Raw genomic sequence first — 25938 nt, 5'->3', positions numbered from 1 at the left:
CACCTGGGCTCTGACTGCAGGCTGGAGTTGGAGGAGAACCAGGTAAAGAGTTCACCAGGAGGGGGAAGCTGATTCTCAGGGGAGCTCATGCGCAGGGCTGGGCCCACTAGCACTCAGGGCCACTGGGCTCCGAGCCAGACCTCTTTCTGCCACGCCCCATCCCCCCACTGGAAACTACTGACTGCCTGCTTCTCAGCAACAGAGGTGTCTGTGTCCCTCAAGATTCATGATCAGCCGCATGTGAGTCCACACCACACACTTCCAAAAACTCCAGACGATGTTTACCTATGAGAGCCTTTCACTGTAGGTGCGTAGCTGCGGATTCTGCCCTGATGGTGGGTGGGGATGGTGCCAAAATACCAAATTTGAGCCTGGGAAAGTGACCCCTGGTAGACCCTTTCCTAATGAGCTCCTTCGTGCGCCACCCAGTCCCATGGGCCCCGACACAGCCCTGCTCCTCCCGAACTTTGCGCATACACCTGGGGCCCTCACATGCCACGTCACGAGGGGTACTGCGATGATTCTTGCTACAGAGTGAGGTGAAGTTCCTTGCCCCCATGTGAAACAACTAGGATCAGAGGAGCCTGGATTTATCCAGGTGTTCTTCCTGACGCTGCTCCAGCCCTCCCTGGGCCCTGCTGGCCCTGAAATCTTTGGCCCTGGCCAAGCTCCAGACTTTGCTTTGTGGCTTGCTCTTGTTTGTGGTCCTAGACTCTGGCCCAGAGTAACTGGGGATGACTCCCCAGGGTCCTAAGCCAGAGCCAGGCCATGTTGGGATGGTGGGGCCAAGGAGAACCCTTGAGGAAGGAAGGAGGAGTAGCCTTGAACTGATGTTCACCCTAACTATGATGTTTGCTCAGCCCTGCCAAAATGACCAAGTGTCCCTGACCCTGAGACCAGCTTCCCCATCCTGAAGGGGAACAGCTTGCTGGGAGAGTTCTTCCCTGTCCTCCCTTGAGGCCATCGCCTGGCTCTTAGAAACAGAGAGTGAATTTTGGCACTTGACTAAGCAGCTTTGGATAAGGACCTCTTCTCTGGATGAAGAGGCTTCTGTTCGTTCCCGCCCCACCGCCACTACTTTGGCCTCATTAAACCAGCATACAGTCCCTCTCCAGACTTGATTGCTATTAAACCTCACAACAGCAACAGCAATGATTGCTGACGGGTGCTGAACTGAGGGCTTCACAGGACCTATCCTCCTCTCTGATCCCATCTCCTAGCACTTCCTTCTTGGTTAGCCAGTTAACTCTGGCCAGTTTCATTTTTTCTCAAATGCATCAACTTATTTCCACCCCAGGGCCTTTGCACTTGCTATTCCTGCTGCCTGGACTGCTTATCTTCCTACTCTTCCTGTGGCTGGCTCCTTTTCACCAGTCAGGGCTTAAGTGAAGTATCTGCTTGTCACAGAGACCCTACCAACATCCCATGTAAAGTTGTCTGTCTTCCCCCCTTTAGTATTCGTTGTGGATCCTGTTTTCCTCCTCTGTATCTACCCCTGCAGTCTGAGGTTGTCTTGTGTATTTCTTCTCTACTTGCTTCTCTATTGTCTGTACCCATCAGAGCACCAGCTCCATGAGAGAGAAAGGTCCTTACTGGGTTTGGTTTCCACTGTGTCCTCAGCCTTAGAACAGTGCCTGGCCCACTGCAGGTGTTCACTGCATGTTTACTGAATCATTAAAGAACATTCTGACCCCATTCTCATGACAACCCTGGGCCGTAGTGTGCTAGAGGAGAGATGGCTCCAAATTCTTTGCCGCTCCTTCCAAGGAGTATGTGGCGGGTCTCTCCCCTCCCTAAGATCTGGACTGGGCCTGTGACTCACAACAACCTGTGGAGTTTGGTGGCGGAAATGAGGCTGTGTGTCTTCAGAAGCTTAGGAAGCCTTTCAGCTTCTGCGTGGGTCTCTCGGAACACTCTCTGGGGAAGCCAGCTGTCATGGGAGAAGGCTGACGCACCTGAGTCTGCCATACAGTCAGGAGGCCTAAGCAGACATGTTTGTGGTGCAGAACCCCTCGTACACATCCAGCCCCATGCACTCTTGCTCTACAACCCCATGAGCCAGCCCAGGGAAGCCCTGTGCAGCTGAGCTCAATCAGTGGACACGATTGTGAGAGAAGGATGGATCATTTAAGCTACCGAGTTTTGACATGTTGCACAACAGTCTGGACAACTGAATAAGTAGACACATTCTTTTCATTTCTCAGGTCAAAGAAATCAAGGGCAAGTGACTTACCCAAGGTTGCTTGACAGAGGGCACATTCCAACTTGGTTGTCTCCAGGGCTGGGGCTTTAAACCTCCTGCTACATCACTCTAAGGCTAATTCATATGTGTTCTGTTTTTTTTTTTCGCCCACATCGCTGGTTGTCGGTGTTGGGTTGAGAGCCAGTCCTGAGAACTTTCTTCCTTCTCGTAGATCTTCATAAACAATGAGTGGCATGATGCTGTAAGCAAGAAGACATTCCCCACCGTCAATCCATCCACCGGAGAAGTCATATGTCAGGTAGCTGAAGGAGACAAGGTGCGTGACCTACCCTGGGCCGGGAGCAGGCAAGGATGGTTTCATTGTTTACTTTATTTGTTTTTATGGGGTTGAAACTTTACCAGGAGTGTATTATTTTCATAACTCAGAAATCCCAATGAATATCTTTTTTTTTTTTTTAAAGATTTTATTTATTTATCTGACAGAGATCACAAGTAGGCAGAGAGGCAGGCAGAGAGAGAGAGAGGAGGAAGCAGGTGCCCCGCTGAGCAGAGACCGACGTGGGGCAGGCAGAGAGAGAGAGAGGAGGAAGCAGGTGCCCCGCTGAGCAGAGACCGACGTGGGGCTTGATCCCAGGACCCTGGGATCATGACCCGAGCTGAAGGCAGAGGCTTTAACCCACTGAGCCACCCAGGCGCCCCCCAATGAATATCTTTTGAGTAAATGAATCAACAGAAACTCTTCCTTCAGACAAAGGTGCTAGATTATACCTGGGTTCCGTAATTCACACAGCAGTAGAATTGTAGACTTGGACCTGAATTTGGGAACATCTAATCCAGTCTCTTTCCTAGACCTGAAAGTTGAAGGTCAGAGAAGGGAGGTAACACATCTAGATAGAGGCATCTTGTGGACTAGACTTTGGGTTTCCTGAGATCTCGTCTAGCGTTGGTAGTGTATTTTGTTGAAATTATCTATACTTGGAATAAAAAATAGTAGTAATAATTCTACAACTTAAAAATTAGACTTTCGGTAAAAATCTATCTTCCTTCCTTCCTTTCTTTCAAAAAAACATTGAGAGGTGCCTGGGTGGCTCAGTCAGTTGAGCATCTGACTCTCAGTTTTGGCTCAGGTCATGATCTCAGGGTTGTGAGGTTTTTTGCTTTTGTTTTTGTTTTTTAAGATTTTATTTATTTATTTGACAGGGAGAGGCAGCGAGAGAGGGAACAAAAGCAGAGGGAGTGGGAGAGGGAGAAGCAGGCTTTCCGCTAAGCAGAGAGCCCGATGTGGGGCTGGATCCCAGGACCCTGGGATCATGACCTGAGCTGAAGGCAGACGTGTAACGACTGAGCCACCCAGGTGCCCCTCAGGGTTGTGAGAGTGAGTGCCACCGCCGGGTCTGTGCTCAGTGGGGGATTTTCTCTTTCTCCCTCTGCCCCTCCTCCACTCACGCTCCGTTGCTCTCAAAAATAAAGAAATCTTAAAAAAGAAAAGGCATTGAAAATATTTTAAGAAGGCCTCTTATCCTCTGCTTTAAGACAGTTTTCTGTATTCATGTATAAAGCCCTGCTCCCTCTGCTAAAAGCAAACGTGAATATAGTACTTTCCTGGTAGTCTACTTTTACGGTAGTCTGGCGGTAAATATGTTTATTTTTATTTATTTATTTTTTAAAGATTTTATTTATTTAGTTGACAGACAGAGATCACAAGTAGGTAGAGAAGCAAGCAGAGAGAGGAGGAAGCAGGTTCCCTGCGGAGATATGTTTAATATTAATGGAAACCATGCTTCCATCCTCCTGATACACATCTCCCTATATAAAAAATGCTAGCTCTGTCGTTTTTACTGCTTCTCCAAGGAGAGAGAAGCTGGTTAAACCTGCATTTGGTGGAGACTACCAGTCATCGGAGAAGGAATGTCTAAGTTCTCTGGGCTTGCTTTCTTAGGAAGGGGGGAAAATGGTCACACTCAGAGCCCTGAATGTTTCCCTCCAGAATTCTTTGGGGGATTCTGAGATGAAAATACAAAAACATGAACAGTCAGGATTCTCACTCCCTCTGTGAGTCCTGGAAAGGAGAGTCTGAAACTCCACAGGAGAGCCCTTCCTGGTGGAGAAGGGCTGTTTGGGTCAGGTTTCCACAAAGGCATTGACTGAAGTCCCATAGGTGTGTTTGGCAGCGGGGTAGGTGGTAATTGGAGACAGTGCTGAGAAGGCCTGAGTGTCCTCGGTGGGTGTTTTCCAGGAAGACGTGGACAGGGCAGTAAAGGCTGCTCGGGCCGCCTTCCAGCTGGGCTCACCCTGGCGCCGCATGAATGCATCCGACAGGGGCCGCCTCCTGAACCGTCTGGCCGATCTGATTGAGCGGGACCGGACCTACCTAGCAGTGAGTTCTCACCCCTCTCCCCTCTCATCCCACCTGGTGAATAGGTTCAGAGCATCTCACAGCCAACCAGGAGGGGGCTGCTTTGCTGACATGTCACTGGTCAGAATTGCATAGGCTGGGCGTTTTGGGGGTATGCCGCTGTACCAACCAGAGGAACTTCTCATTGTCTCTTACGATGGCTAAAAAAGGAGGAGACTGGGGATGGGGAGGGGAGCCACAGTGGAGAGCCGTCACTGAGACACCCAGGGATGGACACCTCCCTTGGAGCCCCTCTGTGGGGTGGCTGCCAGAGGCTGAAGAAACCAAGAGGCAATACCCTCTCCTCTCCCCAGTCCAATCTGCAAATAGCAGCCAGAGTGAATCTTCTAGAAGGCAAATTATACCATGGTGCTCCACTCTGAAGCCTTCCACGGTATCCTGTATATCCTTAGGATAAAGTCCTGTTCCCTCAACATGGTCTGCGAGGCCCTGCCTCATCTGACTCCATCTCCCAACTCATGCTGGACTGTGGCCCTCACACACACACAGCTCAGCTCAGCAGCCTTCCCTCAGCGTCTTGACTACCCAGCTTCTCTGAGCTCTCAGGGCCTTTGTACATGCTGTTCCCTCTGCTTGGGGTGCTTTTCGCTTTGTCATCATTTGTACCTTCCCTTTTGCTTGGTCACCTGCTACATATCCTTCAGGTTTAGGCTAGAGGGTTTCTCAGACTGGGCTGGGCAGCCTGGTTTCTCCTTTCTAGCACTCTTTAACACTCGTGATTGAGGCTTCGGGTCATTAGTCACTGGCACTTTGCTCACTCAGCCCCTCTGTTTGTCTCTTATCCCGGCCCCTGGATTTGGCTTAGAGTAGAACCTGCCTGTGAAGTGACTGCATGAGAAGTGGTTGCACCATTCCTCTCCCCACCCCTCGCTCTCCTGCCTTTGGAGAGGGAGGGGTGATGGGCCAGAAATGCCACGGCATTCAGTGGCACAAAGTGGCCCATCAGCCCTTCTTGGTCTGTGCTGAGGTTCAGCACTGGTCGCCACTGACTGCTATGATTCAGTCCTGTGCCTGCAAGTCCGTGCTGACCGTTTTCTTTTCTCAGGCCTTGGAGACTCTGGATAACGGCAAGCCTTATGTCATCTCCTACCTGGTGGATCTGGACATGGTCCTCAAATGCATCCGGTATGGGCTCAGGCTTCCTACTCTTTATTCTAACCATGCCCCAGGGGAGCAGGTTTTGCAGGGGCCAGAAATTAGATAAATTTAACAGGATCACAGGAGTTGGAGAAACATGTTCTGTGAGACTCCATCTTAGGAGAAAATCCCTCAGTATCAAAGTTATAACTTACTTGTAAGCATTTTCTCTTTCTTCTACAGGGCAGTTACAGTGATTTCTATGTTAGATGGAATTTGTCCATTTCATGTAGGTTATCTCATTTGTTGGCTGTAGTTGTTCATATATTCTCTTTTTAAGCCTTTTTATCTCTATAAGGTAGTGGTAATGTCCCTGCTTTCATTTCAGTTTTCAGTTGTTTGCGTCTTCTTTTTTTTTTTCTTAGTCTAGTGAAGGGTTTGTCAATCTGGTGAGTTTACAGAGAACTCACTTTTGGTTTTGTTGATTTCCTCTGTTGTTTACCTGTTCTCCATTTCATCTGTCTCTGCTGTAGTCTTCTTTTTTTTTTTTCTAAAGATTTTTATTTATTTATTTATTTGACAGAGAGAGAGAGATCACAAGTAGGCTGAGAGGCAGGCGGGGGGGGGGGGGGAGGGTGGGTGGGGGGATGGAAGCAAGCTCCCTGCTGAGCAGAGAGCCGGATGCGGGGGCTCAATCCCAGGACCCTGAGATCATGACCTGGGCCGAAGGCAGAGGCTTAACTCACTGGGCCACCCAGGTGCCCCTGCTGCTGTAGTCTTCTTGCTAGCTTTGGAATTAGTTTGATCAAACGTCTTAATGCGCAGGAAATACAAGATAAGGAAAAAGAGCTCTGCTGGGGTCTTCAGGGATGCAGGTAACAAAGCCTCGGCCTGACTCGGGCACTGCGGAGGGTCGGGGGCCTTAAATCCAGAAGGCTGCTGAGCCCCACTATGGCTTATGTCAGCCCTCTTGCCTCATCTTCTCTCAGTGACCCCCCTGGCCACTGTCAGGGCCAGTGTGCATGCTAGAACGTGGTTGCCCACACCTGGGCTTGCTTCTGTATCTGTGATCCTACCGACTACACTGCAGTCCCTTCTCCGAGTGCCAAATGCCAGAGTCTTAATGCCAGATTCAGAGGCCAGATGCTGCCCTGATTGGCTGGCCTCGAGTCTGACCAGCTATGGTCCAGGTGGACAGATCAATGTGCAAATAATAAGTACTTCCCCGTGACCCTGTCTGTGGACAGAGGTGGCGGAGAAGCCGCCGTGCTGGGAAAGTAGGGGTTGGGCACCATAATGGGTTCTCAGCCAGGGTATTGGTCATGTCTCCCAGGTGATGGCTGGCAATGTCTGGAGACATTTTTGGTTGTCACAGCATGGAGGGGGAGGGTGCATAGTGGCCAGGGAGGTTGCTAGAAAGCCTACAGTGCACAGCATGGCCAGCATAGCGAAGAATTTTCCAGCCCCATATGATCTTAGTGCCAAGATTAGAACGCTCTGTGAGGACGCCCCAGAGAGAGCAGCCTGCGGAAGCTCAGGCTAAGTTCTGTGCCCTCCTGAGTTTTAGGAATATGCCTTTGTGCTGATTAGGTAACCATTCTGGGGCTCACAAGACACACGTCGTACAGACCGGGAGGAAGGGAGCGGTACTGCCTTTCCCTTGTAGAGATTGGCAACTCCCTGGCTGTTTTTCTCCCCAGGTTCACAGACTTGTGTTCGAAGCCTGGTCAGGGTGGGGCTCGGACTCCCGTGGCCATCCCGCTCATTTCAGAATGCTTCCTTTTACTCCACGTTTCATCTTTCCCCTTCTCTCGTTTTTCCCACTTCCCTGAAAACATCTCCTTTATGTGCTGGAAACCCACACTGCTCTTTTCTCCCTCTCTCCAGTGTGCTGAGCTTTACTGTCCCCTCCACCTGTGTGGCTAGATAGAAGGCTAATTTACAAGGGGTTAGGCCAGCTGAAGATTTGTTTCCGGTAGCCATTCCCTCAGTCTTTCCTTGTCTGCATACAGGAAGTGCTAGCTGTTAGAGAGGTTTTCACTTCCTTACCAGATCCAGCCCGTGGTTCTCAAATGCTAATCTGTGGCGCTGGGCTGGTTCAGCAGTCACAGTTTTTCATAAATCTGAATGTTTATGAAAAATACTGATTCCTGGGGATCAGCCTCAGAGCTCCAGGTTAAGTAGGTTGAAAGTTTCAGGGCACCTGAAACGTGGTGTTTTGTTTTTTTTTTTTACAAGCATCCCAGGTGATTCTGAGGCTTAGATGTTAGTTGTCTGGAGTGGATTACTGTGACCCTAGCAGTTACCCAGGAAGTCTTTCTCGGATTAAGCCAAGAGCAAGGGCAATGATCAGAAGGACTTAACTGGGCCTGTTTGAGTCTTCTCTTCCTGCCAGGGTGTACAGGGGTCCCTGCCAGTCATTGATTAAGCTTGGATTTTTTTTTTTTTTAAGTTATTACGCTGGCTGGGCTGATAAGTACCACGGGAAAACCATTCCCATCGATGGGGACTTCTTCAGCTATACCCGCCATGAACCCGTCGGGGTGTGTGGGCAGATCATTCCGGTGAGTGTGAGGCTCCTAATAAACACAGGAAGGCTTATCAGGAGTGCCTTGAGATGCAGCGATCTCAGACAGGCCGATTATACAGGTGGTGGGGTCTGTGGATGCTGTTGGAAGGCGGCCTGGGTGGTGGGTGAGAACACAGGCTTTAACAAAGCCAACTGGTGCTGTCGTGCATGGACTCTGACTTTGGGCAAATTACTGATCTCCCTAAGACTCGGTTTTCTTATCTGAAAGGGAACACAGCACTGTCTCAGGGCAGGATGGGGGGATAAAATGCAATAGCACAGCACGGAGCCTAGTACGGAAAAAGCTCTAATGAGCTTGAGTCGCTCTTGCTTCCATCCTCCTGCTTGTCCATCCGTCTTTGACTCACAGCCAAGTTGTGGGGGTAGCGCAAGGGGCTCAGAGAAGTTGGTGCAGCCTTTCCTCCCTGGGCTGCCCCCTGCCCTGGCCGGCGCAGCTCTCAGCTTCGGTTCCAAGAGGAGGTACTGTTTATTGCAGTGGAACTTCCCGCTCCTGATGCAAGCCTGGAAACTGGGTCCAGCCCTGGCAACTGGAAACGTGGTCGTGATGAAAGTAGCCGAGCAGACTCCGCTCACCGCCCTCTATGTGGCCAACCTGATTAAGGAGGTGTGTGGTTTATGTTAGTCTTGACCTTTGAATGCCCTTGTACAGGCTTGCTCTTTGGGGGTTCTTAAGAGGGGTTTTGGGGGCCCCAAAGTGGGGTAGGTGTTCACAGCCTAGGGACTGAGCCTCCCCCCTGCCCCCTGTACCTGATACAGGGCAGCTGAAATGGCCCTCCCTTACCTGTTTTCTACACTGAGTTTCACTGCCAGATCCCTTTGAAGAATGACAATTGTTCTAAGTGAATGCCACTTCGGAGGGGCAGCAGCCCCAAGGAACCTTGCAAAGTAGGTTCTCTGCTGTGCCATTTGGAATTCCTGAGCAGTGCCCCACAGACTGGTATCTGCTTGTCTGGGTACTGGGCAGGCTGCTTTAGCCTCTGGGAGGGGTGTGTGCTCTTCTGTCCAAGCCCTTTGGAGCAGGAGAATGATGCCCAGTGTCCCTGTCTGTTTGCCCACAGGCCGGCTTTCCCCCTGGTGTGGTCAATATTATTCCTGGATTTGGTCCCACAGCTGGGGCCGCCATCGCCTCCCATGAGGATGTGGACAAGGTGGCCTTCACGGGCTCCACTGAGGTAAGGCATCACCAGGACCTCAAGCTTGTGGCATATTCGGCCCAAGTTCCCACTGTCCTCCAAGGATGATGCGTTGAAAATTCACCTCTGGGTACTGCGTGGAGGATCCCCAAGACAGCCTCTGAGGAGCCTGAGTGCGGGCCCCATGTGGCCAGTAGTGGCTGTTGGGGTGGAGCCCTCTGTGGGTTGCTTGACACTCTGGCTGAGTTGAGGGGCCAGCAGCCCACGTGGAATAAAGAGGCCGAGGCCGTCTACAACTCATGAATGCCAGAGCTGACCTCCTGCCCGGGGTCAAAGCCCTTTGGCTGTGTCAGGCTCCAGGACCAGCACTGCCCTGAGAGAGAGCGTGGGCTTCGGGAAGACATGAGTTCAAATCCCAGCCTCACCATTATGACATGGGTGATTCACTGAGTGCCTTCGGGGCTTCATTTGTTGTCTTTAATATGAGGACAGCAATATGGAGGCAGTGGAGACAATACGTGTGGTGTAGTGGGGAAGATCAGGGGCTCCGGAGTCTTACTGTTTCAGTGGCACTTACTCGCTCTGCCATCTTGGGCAGGTCACTCAGGCTCCCAAAGCCTCAGTCTCATCTGTAAAACGGGGATGATAAGTGCACCCCGCTCACAGGATTGGAGTGAGGGCGATGAAGCTTATGACGCGATCAGCAAAGGTCTAGCTCAGAGTAAGTGCTCAGGGAGGGAATGAATGAGTGAGGAGTGTCGTGCTGCTGTGTGCCAGGCCCGGGAGAAACAGGGATAGCTGAGAGGTCTGGTGATCACCTCCTTCAAAGCAAGGATGGAATTCCTTCTGAAGAGTAGCCTTTCCTGTCCTTGAATTTCTGGGAGGCTTCATCACATGGCTCCAGAGAAGGCGCACTGAATACCGTAACGAATGTGCTCTCAGACTGTTCCCCCAGAGATAGATACAGCCCAGCATTCTGTCCGCGCGCAGTGATGGCGGCTCCAGGAGGGCAGGGACAGAGCCCAGGAGAGCACGGTCCAAGCTCTTCCCTTGCTTTGCTACTGCCCACATGAATGCCTTGAGGTGCTGTTGAGAATCTCACAGAGGTGATGGTTTCCTGACAGAGACAGGTTTGTTCATTCATAGGTTCAGGGTGGCTTTGTGCCAGGCTCTGCGAACAAGGAGGTGAGGAGCACCTCATCGTTGCCCCCACAGAGTGTGCCATGGGCTGGGGGACCACACTCACTACACTGTGGGAAGGGGGCAGGATAGCGGTTTGACCTGGTGATGGACTCACACTGCCCAGGTGTGAATTCTGATTCCACATTCACCACCAGCTGTGTGACTTTGGGCAAGTGACTTGACCACTCTGAGCCACGGCTCCCACATTTCTGAAGCAAGGCAAAGAGTCGTGCCTACCTTTGAGGTCACTGCAAGGATTGAACTAAATGAACACGAAGTGCTTGGCATGGTGTCTGGTATGTAGGCACGCTGGGTATAGAGAAGTCATATTGCTCCCACGGTTTCCGGTCACTCTCGTCCTGGGAGCTCAGAGGGGTGGAGCAGCAGTGGTACGTGAATAGCTAGACTGGGTGAAATTCTCCGGGTCTCTTGTAATCCAGCCGCTCCTTAGAGAAGCATTTGGTTCTTCTTTCCTCCTCCTGAGAGCTTTTCTGTATTTCTGCTTCCCTGCAGGTTGGCCACCTAGTCCAGGTTGCTGCAGGGAAGAGTAACCTCAAGAGAGTGACCCTGGAGCTGGGGGGAAAGAGCCCCAACATCATCATGTCAGATGCAGACAGTAAGATTTTTTCGGGGAGGAGGTGTGGGACAAAGGCGGCCACAAGCTGTCCATACTGTGGCTCCTCTCACTTTACGGAGCTTCGGCAACCACTGGACTTAGTGTCTGCCCCCTAGGCCTGAGGAGGAAGGTCAGAGTCCACAGCATGGCCCTCCAGCCTGCATGACCTGGTCCATCCCCGGCTTCTCTCCTCTTTGCTCCCCACTATGCTGCTGGGCTGCGGTGCTCAGTCGCCTAGCCATACCGCATGCTTTCCCTCGGAGCAGACTGTGCCCCCTCCTTCTTAGCCCATTTCCCAGTCCCGCCAGGGCGCCCCCTGATTTGCCCTTCCCTGACTGCTGCGGGCTGGCTGGGTGGGTCCTGCCACTACCCTCACGTCTGTTACCACAGAGGGCTGTGACCTCCTCTCTCTTTGTGTCTGTTTGCTGGGTGTCCATACCCCAGGAAAGGAGAGATCAGGTCTGTCCTGGTCGGCGCTGTTGGTGGCATGAGCGGGTTAAGAGGGTAAGCAGACCCTCGGGCCAGGCTCATCGTCGGTTTCTTCTCATGGTTGCTTTTCTGCCTCCTCAGTGAACTGGGCCGTGGAGCAGGCCCACTTCGCCCTGTTCTTCAACCAGGGCCAGTGCTGCTGTGCGGGCTCTCGGACCTTTGTGCAAGAAGACGTGTATGCCGAGTTTGTGGAGCGGAGCGTTGCCCGGGCCAAGTCTCGTGTAGTTGGGAACCCCTTTGACAGCCAGACTGAGCAGGGGCCGCAGGTAAGCCCGGCTGCTGCAGATGGGTTTGGGTGTCCAGAGCCAGAATGGAAGAGCAGAAGGGGTCTCAGACTCAAAGGCAGGGAAGCTTGGCTTCAAGTCTCAGCTATGCCATGTGCCAGCTGTGTGTCCCTGGGAAGCTACATGCCCTCTCTGCGCCACTGTTCTCTCATCTGTAATAATCACCTTTCTGGAACTCACGGGCTGGCTTTAAAGTGGAAATCAATAATAGAAACCAGCTTATAAATTTCAAGCACATAATAAATATCAGGAGTGTCTGTGTAAAAAGGAATGCATGCTTCCTGGACCTTGGCCACCCATAAAAATGCATCTTCCATGGGGCGCCTGGGTGGCTCAGTTGTTAAGTGTCTGCCTTCCGCTCAGGTCACGATCCCAGAATCCTGGGATCGAGTCCCACATCAGGCTCCCTGCTCAGCAGGAAGCCTGTTTCTCCCTCTCCCACTCCCCCTGCTTGTGTTCCCTCTCTCGCTGTGTCTCTCCCTGTCAAATAAATAAATAAAATCTTTAGGAAAAAAATGCATCTTCCAGAAGGACACACATGTATCTGTTCACTGTAGTTATCTTTGGGGAGTGGGCCAGAGAGCCTTGACCTGGGTCGCAGAGGGACTTGACTTTATACTATTATGAAATGTTTGAATTAAAAAATGATATATATGTCTCTCTCTATATATATGTTTATATTTTTACATATATCAAATATATATATATATATATATATTTTTTACCATGAGGACATACTCATTTTAATCAAAACTATAATCAATAGTAATTACAACAAGAAGAAATACAGTATCTCTGCCCATTTCCTCATATCCTGAGCCTTAGCTCCAGCATTGCTCTTAGACCCTGCCTGTCCTGGGCTCTCTGTGCTGGCCTTCCCCAGTAACCCCTCAAGAAGCAAGGAATCCACAGCGTCAGGGGTGCTCCCAGCTCCCACCTATCCCTACACCCACTTCTGGGGCTCACGGGTGCCTCTCTACAGGCTCCATCCTCCTGAGGGTGTCTGCTGCTAGTGTCTATCCTCTCCCCAGGCTCCACGGCTGGTAAAGACCAGTCTTCTTCTTTTTTTTTTTTTTTTTTTTTTTGTCAGAGAGCTCTGGGGAGAGAGGCAGGCAGAGGCAGACGCAGGCTCCCCACTGAGCAAGGAGCCCGATGCAGGACTCGATCCCAGGACCCCAGGATCATGATCCGGCTGAAAGCAGACACTAACTGAGGGAGCCACCCAGGCATCTCTAATTAATAGACTTACTTTTTTTTTTTAAAAGATTTTATTTATTTATTTGACAGACAGATCACAAGTAGGCAGAGAGGCAGGCAGAGAGAGAGGAGGAAGCAGGCTCCCTGCTGAGCAGAGAGCCCGATGTGGGGCTCGATCCCAGGACCCTGGGATCATGACCTGAGCCGAAGGCAGAGGCTTTAACCCACTGAGCCACTCAGGTGTCCCAATAGACTTACTTTTTAGAGCAGTTTAGGTTTATAAAAAATGACCAGAAAGTATGAAGCTCCCTTCACTCCCCACCCCTACCCTCCAGTTTCCCCGACCGCTGACATTTTGTATTAGTATGGTACATTTGTTATAACTGATGAGCCAGTGTGTTGCATTATTATCAACTGAAGTCCGTAGTTTACTTCAGGGCTCACTCTTGGTGTTGACAAACGTATGAAGACACGAATCCACCACAGCAGTAGCATACAGAATAGTTTCTCTGCCTTGAAATTCCCCTATGCTCCACCCATTCAAACCTCCCCTACCCCAATGCTAGGCAACCACTGATCTGTTTACTGTCTGCATAGTTGGTTTTTTTTTTTTTTTTAAAGATTTTATTTATTTATTTGACAGAGAGAGATCACAAGTAGGCAGGCAGAGAGAGAGGAGGAAGCAGGTTCCCTGCGCCCGATGCAGGGCTCAATCCCAGGACCCTGAGATCATGACCTGAGCCGAAGGCAGCGGCTTAATCCACTGAGCCACCCAGGCACCCCTGTCTGCATAGTTTTGCCTTTTCCAGAATGTCCTATAGCTGGGATCATACAGCATGTCGCCTTTACAGATTGGCTTCTTTCAGTTAACAGTGTGCATTTACATTTCTTTCATATTTTTTGGTGACTTGATAGCTGATTCCTTTTTATGGCTGAGGAATATGCCATTGCATGGACATACCACATTTTCCTTACCTACTTACCTGCTGATAGATACTTGGGTTTTTTCCATGTTTTGACTGTTGTGAATAGTGCTACTATGAATCCTAACACCTTTTTTTTTCCTCTCCAGTTTTTCTTTGTAGTTTATGGCTATTTAATTAGTAAGGTAATACAAAGTTGTATAAAATTTTTGATAAAAAGTATTTAAAGGAAAAAATAAAACCCCCTTGGCTCCCTTCCATGTCTGTTCCCCATATATAACCACATATGCGTGCAGGTGCACAAACACGCAGAATTCCGTTTCTGTATATTTGTTTGAACAAAAACAGGGTTATATTAACATTCTACAAGCTTCCCTCACCTTTACAGAATATCTTAGGCAATCTTTCTGTGTCAGTCCACAGATCAGTGTTGGTTTGTTTTTTTTTTTTAAACTGGGCTCCAGGCCCAGTGGGAGGCTTGAACTCATGACCCTGAGATCAAGAGGCCCATGTTCTACCAACTGAGCCAGCTAGGCACCTCACACAGATCTGTTATTACCAAGGACACAATATATATTACATACCCATACAGTAATTATTTTAGCCAGTCCATCTACTGACGTATACTTAGAACTATTTCTGTTTCTTACTTTTATAAAGTGCTCCTCAGTGAATATCCTTGTTTAGGTCCCTTTGTGACAATGTAGAATAAATTCCTAAGTTAAATAGCTGGGTCAAAGGGAATGAGTCTTTCTTTATTTTTTTTTTTTTAAATTTTATTTATTTATTTGACAGACAGAGATCACAGGTAGGCAGAGAGGCAGGCAGAGAGAGAGGAGGAAGCAGGCTCCCTGCTGAGCAGAGAGCCCGATGTGGGGCCTGATCCCACCCCCCTGGCATCATGATCTGAGTCAAAGGCAGAGGCTTTAACCCACTGAGCCACCCAGGCGCCCCGAGTATTTCATTTTTTGACCAGTATTAATAAAGTACCTGCCAAAAGGGCTGTACCACTTTATAGGCCTTTTTTAAAGCTGAGATACAACTATCGTATTAGCCGTTCTGAGAGCATATGAATATTAGAATTATGTAACATACCCTTGCCATCAATGTATTTTCTTCTTCTTATTTTTGATCTGGAATGCTTCACGAATCTATTACCCTTGGGCAGGGGCCATGCTAATCTCTGTATGCTTGCAATTTTAGTGCTGCCGAAGCAAGCACATTTATTTTTTCACTATTTAATTTATTTTTTATTTTTTCACTGTTTTAAATTCTTTTTTTTTTTTTTTTAAGATTTTATTTATTTATTTGACAGAGAGAGAGATCACAAGTAGGCAGAGAGGCAAGTAGAGAGACAGGAGGAAGTAGGCTCCCTGCTGAGCAGAGAGCCCCATGCAGGGGCTCGATCCCAGGACCCTGAGATCATGACCTGAGCTGAAGGCAGAGGCTTAACCCGCTGAGACACCCAGGCGCCCCTCACCATTTTAAATTCTTAATTATTTCATAGTTGGAAAATAAAAACAGTGGGTTTGATATGCATTTCTTTGAGGGCTAATGAGATTGGTTGACCCTTTTCTTATGTTTACTGGCCCCTCGGAGTTCCTCTTCTGAGCCTTGCTTATTCCTAAGCTTCTCTGGTCACTCAGTTGTCTCATTCATTGCCTGTGTGGTTCTAAGCCTAAAGCTAGGAGAGGTCTGGCTCTAGCCATCTCTGAAACTTTGGACTCCTTTTCCCACAGGTGGATGAAACTCAGTTTAAGAAGGTCCTTGGTTATATCAAATCTGGGAAGGAGGAGGGGGCGAAGCTGCTGTGTGGTGGAGGGGCGGCTGCTGACCGTGGCTACTTCATTCAGCCCACCGTGTTCGGAGACGTGCAAGACAGCATGACCATCGCCAGGGAAGAGGTTAGCGTGGGGCCGGCACTCCGGGGAATGTTCTTAGGAGAAGTGGACAGTTAAGTTTGGTGTCTTTGTACCACGACCCATCCTCTGGCTTTGGGCCAAATCCTGGTGCTCTAAGACAGATTAATTATAATTCTACCTGATCTTATCCCTCTCTTCCACCCTTGATGGCTACCCACTGTTGGGGGAAACTTCCAAATTCCCTTGCACAGTTTCCGGGCCCTTTGTGTTGTGGTCCCTGCAAGCCATGGATCAAGGAGTGGTTTTGCTCAGCCCTTTTATGATCTTTATATAAGCAGGACATTGGACTTGACCAAAGGGCTGTGATTTTTCCACACGGCAAGGTTCCCGATGTTCTTCTCCTCAGCACTCATTATGAACATAGGAGAGCAGCTCTGGCTCACTCATTCATTCATTTCACAAATACTCAGTGCCTGCTATGTGCCAGGCTCTCAACAGACACTGGAGATCCAGAGGTATCCAAGACGTGTTCCCTGCCCTTCTGGGGTCCACACGCGCTCCCCGTCATGTATACAGGGACAGCATTTCCTCTTCAGGTATAATTCAAAATAAAATAATATGAAAATGCAAAATCAGGGGAAGAAAGTCCAACAGAGTTCTGCCTCTTTCCCCATCATGACTATTTGATGCTTTTTCTGAAATCTCAAATACCACTTCTCCAGAAGGATTGGGGGGGGGGTGCCTCTGCTTTGCCAGTGCCTGAAGCACATGGTGCCCCACCCCACAGTCCTGTTCCAACCATGATGAGCTCCTGGCACTCTTCTCCCACCTCTGCCTCGACACTCCCCAGGCAGTCCTGGAATCAGCCATTTCTTTAAGAAGTCCTACCTCCTTTTAGTGAAAAGTGGGATTTCCTGAGGATGGGCGCTGGGTGTGTTTATGCTTAGAACTCTGTTTCCCTCCTCCCTGCTCCCCCGCTGGACCTGGTTTGGCCAGTGTCACCGGTTGGTTGTCAGTCGTCAAAGCCTCACCCTTGCTCTCCACTTGGTCCATCCAGGAGCTCTCAGCACTCATTACACTGCTTGTAACGGTTCCTTCTAAGGCCCTGACTACCTTAGAACCACCCACACTGCATTCCCACACCCCCATAGCAGCCCACGCACCTGGCCCCTGTGACTTTGCTTTTGAATCTCATTCTCCACTAAAAAGAACAGGATTCCTTGAAGAAATAGCTCATGCCAGGAATAGGGCCGGGAAAATACAAAGTAAACTTGGATGTCTTGAGAGCAGAGACCCTGTTTCTTTCACAGTTACTTCTTCAGCTTTCAGTTTGTGCCTTGCTGAAAAACTGGTGTAAATTCTCTGAAACTAAATCTATGTGTAACAACATGCCAGAAGCCCCTACCTTGTAGGATTGTTCAGAAATAAGACCAGCTGTGTAAAAACGTGGCATATAGAATGTAACCGATCTCCATTAGCTTCCTTCCCTTTGTGTTTCATTGAGCTCGGGAGCTGTTGTCTTCCTGTGGAACTCTTGGGCTATGTCTGGAATGATCTGCTCAGCACTGTGAAAGCTAGATGGCAGGTGGTTTCTGTGTCTGCTACACCCTCCCAACTGTGCACTCTCTTACCACAGATCTTTGGGCCAGTGATGCAGATCCTGAAGTTCAAGACCATAGAGGAAGTCATTGGGAGAGCCAACAATTCCAAGTATGGGTTGGCTGCAGCTGTCTTCACCAAGGACTTGGACAAGGCTAATTATCTGTCCCAAGCCCTCCAGGCAGGCACTGTGTGGTAAGAGCCTCCTGGCAACCCCTCACGGCCTAAGCAGGGATCCCCAAACTAGGGTCTTCTGGAATCTGGTGCTCACACCCCAAAATTTGTGTGGTCTCAGTTCCTCCTGGGTCAGGGTGTGGTATAGCAGACAGAGATTTCCCATCCCCTCTCCTGTAGGAGATTAAAATTCCCTCTAGTACATATGCCCATGCAGCTTTGTTCTTGGAAAAACAGATGAATGACTGGGATGGGGGCTCCTTACCAAGTGAACAAGGGCAGGAGACCAGAGCTAAGGGTCTACAGCTATGTGTAATACCGGTCTTATGAGCTTAGCACCTACTTCACACACCCTAGGATGGCTGTAATTTAAAAACAAAACAAAACAAAATACCAGGTGTTGATGAGGGATGTGGAGAAATTTGAACCCTTACATGTTGCTGGTGGGAACGTAAAATGTTGGAGCCATCATGGGTAACAGCCTGGCAGTTCCTCAGCAAGTTAAATGTGGAATTACCATAGGACCCAGCAATTCTACCCCTAGGTATATATACCCAAGAGAAATAAAAACCTACATCTACACAAAAAAGTATACCCAAATGTTCATACCAGGTTATTGATAATATCCAAAAGGTGGAGATGACCTAGGTGGAGATGATCAGTTGATGAATGGATAAACAAAATGTGGTCTGTCACTGGAATATCATTCAGTCATAAAAAGGAATAAAGTGCTGATACTACAAACACAGATGAACCTTGAAAGCACGATACTAAGTGAAAGAAGCCTTAAAAAGGCTTCATGCTGTGTGATTCCATTTATATGAAACGTCCAGAATAGACAAATCCATAAAGACGGAAAGTAGATTAGAGGCTTCCAGGGGCTAGGAGAGGAGGGGAGTGGGGAATAACTGCTTATTGGGTCGAGTTCTTTGTGGGGTGATAGAAATGTTCTGGAATTAGATGGAAGTGATGATTGCACCACACTGAGTCTGCTATATCCACTCAACTGTGCACCTGAAAGTGGTGAATTTCAAATTCAATTAAAGTTTAATAATTTTTAAGGGCGCCTGGGTGACTCAGTCAGTTAAGCGTCTGCGTTCAGCTCAGGTCATGATCTCAGGGACCTATGATCAAGTCCCACATCAGGCTCTCTGCTCAACAGGGAGTCTCCTTTACCCTCTCACTCTCCCTTTGTGCTCTAGTGCTCTCAAATAAAATTTTTTTTTTTTTTTTTTTTTTTTTTTTTTTTTTTTTAAGATTTTTTTTTATTTACTTCTTTGACAGAGAGAGATCACAAGGAGGCAGAGAGGCAGGCAGAGAGAGAGGGAAGCAGGCTTGCCGCCGAGCAGAGAGCCCGATGCGGGACTCGATCCCAGGACCCTGAGATCATGACCTGAGCCGAAGGCAGCGGCTTTAACCACTGAGCCAAATGGCCAAAAAAAGTACCTGGTTAGCACAAACGATTCATTCAAACGGGAAGCTCTGATGTGGTGCAGCCTGTTACTAACATTCATCTGTGACCACATCATGAGGGGTGATGACTTAACAGCTTTATTTCACGTGGTTTGCTTTTGGCTCCTACATGACTGGTTATAACTATAGGTTGACCCATCTATTTTTCCTCAGTAATATTTTAGAGCCATTCAGGAGGTTGGAGGGGTATGACACCCTATCTCCTATAAGTTACTTCCGAAATCTTGTTTCAAATTACAGGATCAACTGCTATGATGTGTTTGGGGCCCAGTCCCCGTTCGGTGGCTACAAGATGTCTGGGAGCGGCCGGGAGCTGGGCGAGTACGGGCTGCAGGCGTACACCGAAGTGAAAACAGTGAGTATGGGCGCCTTCTCAGCTCTCTCTGGTGCTCGACTCCCATCAGCACTTATTACTTATTTCTTGTTTTAAGCCACAGAAAAGGGTGAGGACCCAGTCTTTGCTCTGTCTTATGAGAAATACTTGGCACCTGGCCATCACTATGCCTACACACTCCTTTGCTAGGCTGTTACACACCAAGTTCTGTAAGACTTGAGAGGAAGCAGTAAAGGAAAAGCTTCTAATAAGAATCAAGCTATGAGGCATTAGAGATCAAAGGCCATAAATATACCAATATCCTTTGATTTCATAATGTCAGCAATAGGAATATAGCCTGAAGGATGAATCATAAATACAAAGAAAGTGACATTCCATGATCTCTCAAAGATGGAAAAGTCAAATGTAACATAAATGCCCAATAAATTATGGAACACCCAAATCATGGTTTACCAAGTAGCCATTAAAAATCTTTCTGTAGGGGGTAACTGGGGAGGCACAGTTGGCTGGGCATCTGACTCTTGGTTTCGGCTCAGGTCATGATCTCAGGGCCATGAGATGGAGCCCCACGGTGGGCTGCGTGCTCAGTGCAGAGTTGGCTTGAGGGTCTCTCTCTCTCCCTCTACCCGCCTCGTCCCCCATGTGGGCCGGCTCGGCTCTCTCCTGCTCTCAAATAAATAAATAAATAGATAAATCCTTTAAAAATACTTTTGTAGATATTTGACATGGAAAATCATCATCCTTTAAAGTGAAAAGATAGGATACAAAGCCATACATGAAGTGTAAGCCCAATTTAAAGGCTATATATACATCAATATATACTTAGGTACCTTTATTTAAAACATGGAAAAGGGCGCCTGGGTGGCTCAGTGGGTTAAAGCCTCTGCCTTCGGCTCAGGTCATGATCCCAGGATCCTGGAATCAAGCCCCGTATTGGGCTCTCTGCTTGGCAGGGAGCCTGCTTCCTCCTCTCTCTCCTGCCTTTCTGCCTACTTGTGATCTCTCCCTGTCAAATAAATAAAATCTTTGAAAAAATAAATAAAACTGTGGAAAAGATAGCAAAGAAAGGCACCAAAGTGAAAATGGTTTTTTCTACAAGGGACACTAATTACGGTTTAACCAGGCAACAAACTCACAAGTGTTATTTAAATAAAAGAGTAACGACAGAGTTGGTCTTTCCAAGGACTGGGAAAGAGAAGGCTCAGGGCATGCAAACCAGCCAGGAGGAGCAGGGTGAGAAGGGCCGATGGGCACTTCACTCAGTAATCTGATAAGCCACAACCTGTGTTCTCAAGAAGCTCGTTGGATTAACATAAACCTGTTGGCTTGTTTATTCAAAACTGTCCAGGGGCGCCTGGGTGGCTCAGATGGTTAAGCCTCTGCCTTCAGCTTGGGTCATGGTCCCAGGATCGATCAAGCCCTGTGTCCGGCTCCCTGCTCAGCAGGCGAGTCCGTTTCTCCCTCTCCCTCTGCCCCTGCTCATGTGCTCGCGCTCTCGCTCTCTCTCAAATAAATAAAATCCTTTTTAAAAAATAAATAAAATTGTCCCATACAAAAGGCAAGACCCAGATTTGACCATGACACTCACTGGCCTGTAACTGTTCATTAAACAGTGATAAGATTATTTAGGCCTGGTGTAGGGGGGCGGTGCTAGGACTGAGCCCCAGGAGTCACAGCAGCAGGATTCCTTGGAGGGCAGTGGGAGGGAGAGCCCGAAAAGAGGAGGCTTGAGTTGAGGTGCTTTGTGCAGGAATCCAAGTATAAGTTGCTGATGCTGGAGGCCTCGGGCACTGGGATGTTGGGGAGAATGGGAAGAAGCTTTTTGAAGAAAAGTGGCAGGACTTGACGGCTGGAGGGTGGAGGCTGCGGGCGAAGGAGGCACAGCTGCTTCAGCTCCGTGCCAGGCACTGAGCTTTGTGCGTGTGATGCTCAAGATTCCTGTATTTTGAGTTTGGGGAACTTGAGTGATAATCCTGACAAAAATGTGATTAAAGGGGCGCCTGGGTGGTTCAGTCATTAAGTGTCTGCCTTCGGCTCAGGTTATGATTCCAGGGTCCTGGGATTGAGGCCTGCCTCAGGCTCCATGCTCGGCGGGAAGCCTGCTTCTCAACCTCTCCCTCTGCCCCTGCTTGTGTTCCCTCTCTCGCTGTGTCTCTATCAAATAAATAAATAAAATCTTTAAAAAAATAGGATTAAAAACTATTCAGAAGAGAAATCCAGTTTGCAGGGGGGACTAATGAAAAGATGTCTTCTTTTGAAGTCATCCTTACAGAGAGCTTACTTGGTCCAGAATCTGCTAGACTTCCTTATGCAGGTCATCTCGGTCAGAGCTCACAGCAGGCTCAGGAAGGAGATTCTGTCATTACCCCATCATACAGATGAGGAAGCGAAGCACAGAGACGTGAAGAAGCCCTTGCCCCATGGGGGGTAAAACAGGGATTTAACCCCAATTGCACCTGAGTCTGGAATCTTCCCACTTAACATGCTGAGACATCCATGAACTATCAGCATGTTATTTTTTTTTCCTTTGATTGTTTTGGAGGAAAGTACAGATACAGGTCAGGGTCACTCAAGCTCAGCACTATCGACATTTGGAGTTGTGTAATTCTTTGTTGCGGGGTTTGTCCTGTGTACTGTGGGACATTCCATGAGCAGCATTCCTGACTTCTACCTACTAGATGCCATAGTGATCCCCTCTCTTGTGCCCCTGACAATCAAAAAATGACTGGGTTAAGGGGAGGCAGAGAGTGTTCTCACGCAAAACAGGGTCCTGGCGATGTCCCTGGAATTGGCCAGTTGTCTGTCAAGCTATCAGAAGTAAAGGAAGCCGTTGTGCTCGTCCTCAGGCAGCACGCCAGCTGAGAGCGCCCACAGATCGCAGGGAAGCATGAAGACTGAACAGCTGCTCTGTACTCTCTTCTTACAGGTCACGGTCAAAGTGCCTCAGAAGAACTCCTGAAGAACTGTGCCAGCTCCTTCAGTCAGCAGCAGAGGTCAAGGACGTCAGCAGCAAAATCAAGAAAAATGACCCTGGCACACTAAAAGTCTCGAAAGAGAAATTTTCTCACAAAGTCTCTTGATCAAGAAAGTCTCAGAGCTTGAATTGCTAGATGGGAGCGGGTGTGGGGCAAAGAGTACGGGAAAGCTTCTTACCTGCCAGCAGCGCTGCTAGTTTTCAGGCTGGTTTTTCCAAACTGGATTCAAGTGTCTTGTCCTGTCCATCTGATAGACTGCTCTGTAACTTGCGTTAATGGGGGAAAAAAAGCCATTGTTTCTACTTGTACTAACAAGTTGGGCAACAGCTAGTACCTTCCTCTGTATTCTGGACTAAAATTCATTAAAAGCAATGCTGCTGTTCACTTTTTGGTTAAGTCTTTGTGCATCTCAGTAACCCACGGACATACCACCACACGGGGATGCTCCCCTCCTGTGGGGAAATAGCTTTTGTTTCCTCTCTCCATCCTGTCTACCTGTGGCCGGCCCTGTGCTAGGCCCCTAGGGAAATCACCAAAACAGGACTCCCAGGCCCTGCCCTCAGAGAGGGGGGGCAGTCAACCAGGAAAGACACATTTCACATCCAATGTCTGTTGTCCTTGTTTTAAGTTGAAAAACTTGGGTCAAAGTAAACTGAGACAGGTTCGTGCTGATGAAGTTCACAAGATTAATTTGGAAGCCAGATGTCTGTTTATTCATCTTAAGTGAGGTCTGTATTCCTGTAACCAGACCTCGTGAATCTCCTGTCCAGAACACTGCCCTAGTTTAGTTAAGGGACCTGTAATTAGGATTATTAGTAAACAAGGAATGTGAAGATTCCTTGGTGAGTAATGGACTCGGCAAAAAGCCATATAGCTGTAGTAGTTTGTCAAGGTTGTGATCATGTGTGGGTCACAGATTAACAATTTGAGGAAAAGTCTGATCTCTCCTAAAGAAAACCCGCCTTCTATATCATTTTGCAGACAGTGTCCAGGCATTGTGGAACATGCTGCCTGACTCCCAGCTTCACTCAGGCCAAGCCACATCTTGGTCAACAATCCCTATTCCACTAAAGACTAATCTGACTTATTTGAATAGTGCTTCATAATTTTTGTCATATGCATATACCTGTATCGCTTTTTTCTTTAAATCGACTCTTATTTAGATAAAAAATTAAGGACCTTATTGCCATACATAAAAAACTACATTCAACTGCCATAAATAGAAGGCATCATAAAAAAGAGGAAAGCAAAACAATGTGACTACATTTAAAATAAGAAAATACAAATAACCTTAATCACTTAGATTATGTATATATTCAAACACACACACACACACACACACAAATAAACATACTCCTTCCACAGTTATTCATACCTGAAATTAGTGTGCCACAATGAGGAGCCTAGGATTTGATGACCAATGGGCAGACACATTCCCCTTCTTCCTACTTCAGGATCAGATGGGGTTCACTGCCAAGAAAATGATTCTGTATTTTAGCTTTGATGCTAACCAGCAACAACAGTGTCAGGACACGTGAAGCTAGCAAAGCTTTGAACCTGCCCCTGTTCTCCCATCCTGCAATAGCCTCCCAGGCTGAGAGTGGCCCACAGTAGCTGGGATGGGGTGGTCAGCTGAACCTGGGATAGCCGTCAGGGTACACACACACCCCCGGTTGGGGGGCGGAGCACAGGGAGTGGCAGTAAACATAGGAAAATAAAAGGAAGAGGGTATTCTGAGAGTGTGAAAGGGAGACACTTGGCCCACGCTGGCCAGCTGGAGGGGAAGATCACAAACTCCCTTCACACTTAACCTTCGTCCACTGTACTGTAAACATTTCTTGGGAGGTTACTGAGTGCTAGGCACTGGCGATGCAAGAATGAATCAGCCACACTTACACCTCCGTAAGCACAGAATCTGGTGAGCCCAGTCAGACTCTCCAAGGAGATGGTTATGGTTAACCATCTGCCTTCCACTCAGGTCATGATCCTGGAGTTCTGGGATCGAGCCTCGAGTTGGGCTCCCTGCTCACTGGGGAGCCTGCTTCTCCCTCTCCCTCTGCTGCTTCCTCTGCCTGTGTTCGCTTACCTTCTCTCTCTGTCAAATAAATAAATAAAATCTTGAAAGAAAAGAGGTGATTATAACAGAATACAGGTGCCGGGTGCAATGACAGTGATCAGGTATTGTGGTCATGGAAGGCCAAGAAGGGCCCCTGCTGACTGCAGGCTCAAAGAAAGCTCCCTAGAGGGTACTCACACTGTCTTTTGTTTATTTTCCAGGCTTCTTGCCGGAGGTTCAGTTCCTGAAGGCTTGAGCCTGGGTTATCTCCCTATAACTTGTGCCCCTTACAAGTAAGCAGGAGTACCACTCCTATCTGCTTAGTATTTACCCTAAGCTATACTAAAGGCATGTGAAAGTGATGTAGGACACAAAGGCAGAAGGAAATGTAGATAAAATTAAATACCTTCTGGGACGCCTGGGTGGCTCAGTTGGTTAAGTGCTGCCTTCGGCTCAGGTCATGATCCCGGCGTCCTGGGATCGAGTCCCACATCGGGCTCCGTGCTCGGCGGGGAGCCTGTTTCTCTCTCTGTCTCTGCCTGCCACTCTGTCTGCCTGTGCTCACTCTCTCTCTCTCTGACAAATAAATAAATAAAATCTTAAAAAAAAAAAAATTAAATACCTTCTAACATGCTGCCTGACAAATACTTGAGGAGGCAGGTGAAGTATAATGTTCCTCCAGCAAACTCCCAACTGTCTTAATGTGAATGCTTTACTTTAGGGAAGTGCTACCTTAGCTTGACAATGCAAGACTTCCTGGATGCTGTGAGTCTTCTTCAGCATATGAAATCCTTCTGGAACTTTCCTTAGCTTTACTTTTCCCAACCCCAAAGTATATAATCAGTTGCCCTTCACTATCCTGGGGCGGCAGCTCTTTCTGCCCAAGGGTCCTGTTCCTGTGCTTTAATAAAATCACCTTTTTTGCACCAAAGACCTCTTAAGAATTCTTTCTTAGCCATCAGCTCTGGACCCCAAGCACACACTCCAAAAACTACATCAAAAGTCTGATTTTCACAAGTTAAAAACATGACTCATGAACAAATATAAAATAAGATAGGTCAACCCTTTACTTATTAATTAATGAGGGAACCAGCAGGATGAGGCACGTTCAAAAATCACTTGGAGGAACTGGCCGTGGCATTTTAGTATAGGAATGTGAGAGTAAGATTGCTAGGTCAGACATAAAGCTGGTTAAAGTCTTCTAGAGCAAGAGACAGGTAACCATGAGCATTTTGTTTTTACCAGCTAGAAATCATCCGCATAAACCTACATGCTGTAGGTTGTTATGCCCAAATAATGGGTCCGTGATTAAAGGAGCGAGACTGATATAAGGCGAAAGTCAAGCAAAGCTTTAT

At 48.3% G+C, this 25938-nt stretch overlaps 1 protein-coding gene across 1 annotated transcript in view; it reads left to right on the top strand.

Annotated features, from left to right (window-relative positions):
• Positions 1-22911, top strand: part of ALDH2 (aldehyde dehydrogenase 2 family member) — a 31463-nt gene extending 8552 nt beyond the window's left edge. Inside the window, exons 2-13 of the mRNA XM_046024453.1 lie at positions 2415-2519; positions 4440-4580; positions 5665-5744; positions 8149-8260; positions 8762-8890; positions 9345-9458; positions 11115-11217; positions 11788-11972; positions 15850-16014; positions 17609-17766; positions 19459-19573; positions 22479-22911. Of these exons, the coding sequence (XP_045880409.1) occupies positions 2415-2519; positions 4440-4580; positions 5665-5744; positions 8149-8260; positions 8762-8890; positions 9345-9458; positions 11115-11217; positions 11788-11972; positions 15850-16014; positions 17609-17766; positions 19459-19573; positions 22479-22511 (1440 nt within the window). The 3' untranslated portion in view covers positions 22512-22911. The remainder of the gene's footprint in view (positions 1-2414; positions 2520-4439; positions 4581-5664; positions 5745-8148; positions 8261-8761; positions 8891-9344; positions 9459-11114; positions 11218-11787; positions 11973-15849; positions 16015-17608; positions 17767-19458; positions 19574-22478) is intronic.
• The last annotated feature ends 3027 nt before the right edge of the window (positions 22912-25938 follow it).

Source organism: Meles meles, chromosome 12 (genome assembly GCF_922984935.1).
Source record: "Meles meles chromosome 12, mMelMel3.1 paternal haplotype, whole genome shotgun sequence".
Taxonomy (NCBI): Eukaryota; Metazoa; Chordata; class Mammalia; order Carnivora; family Mustelidae; genus Meles; species Meles meles.
This window is presented reverse-complemented; position numbering and strand designations above follow the sequence as displayed.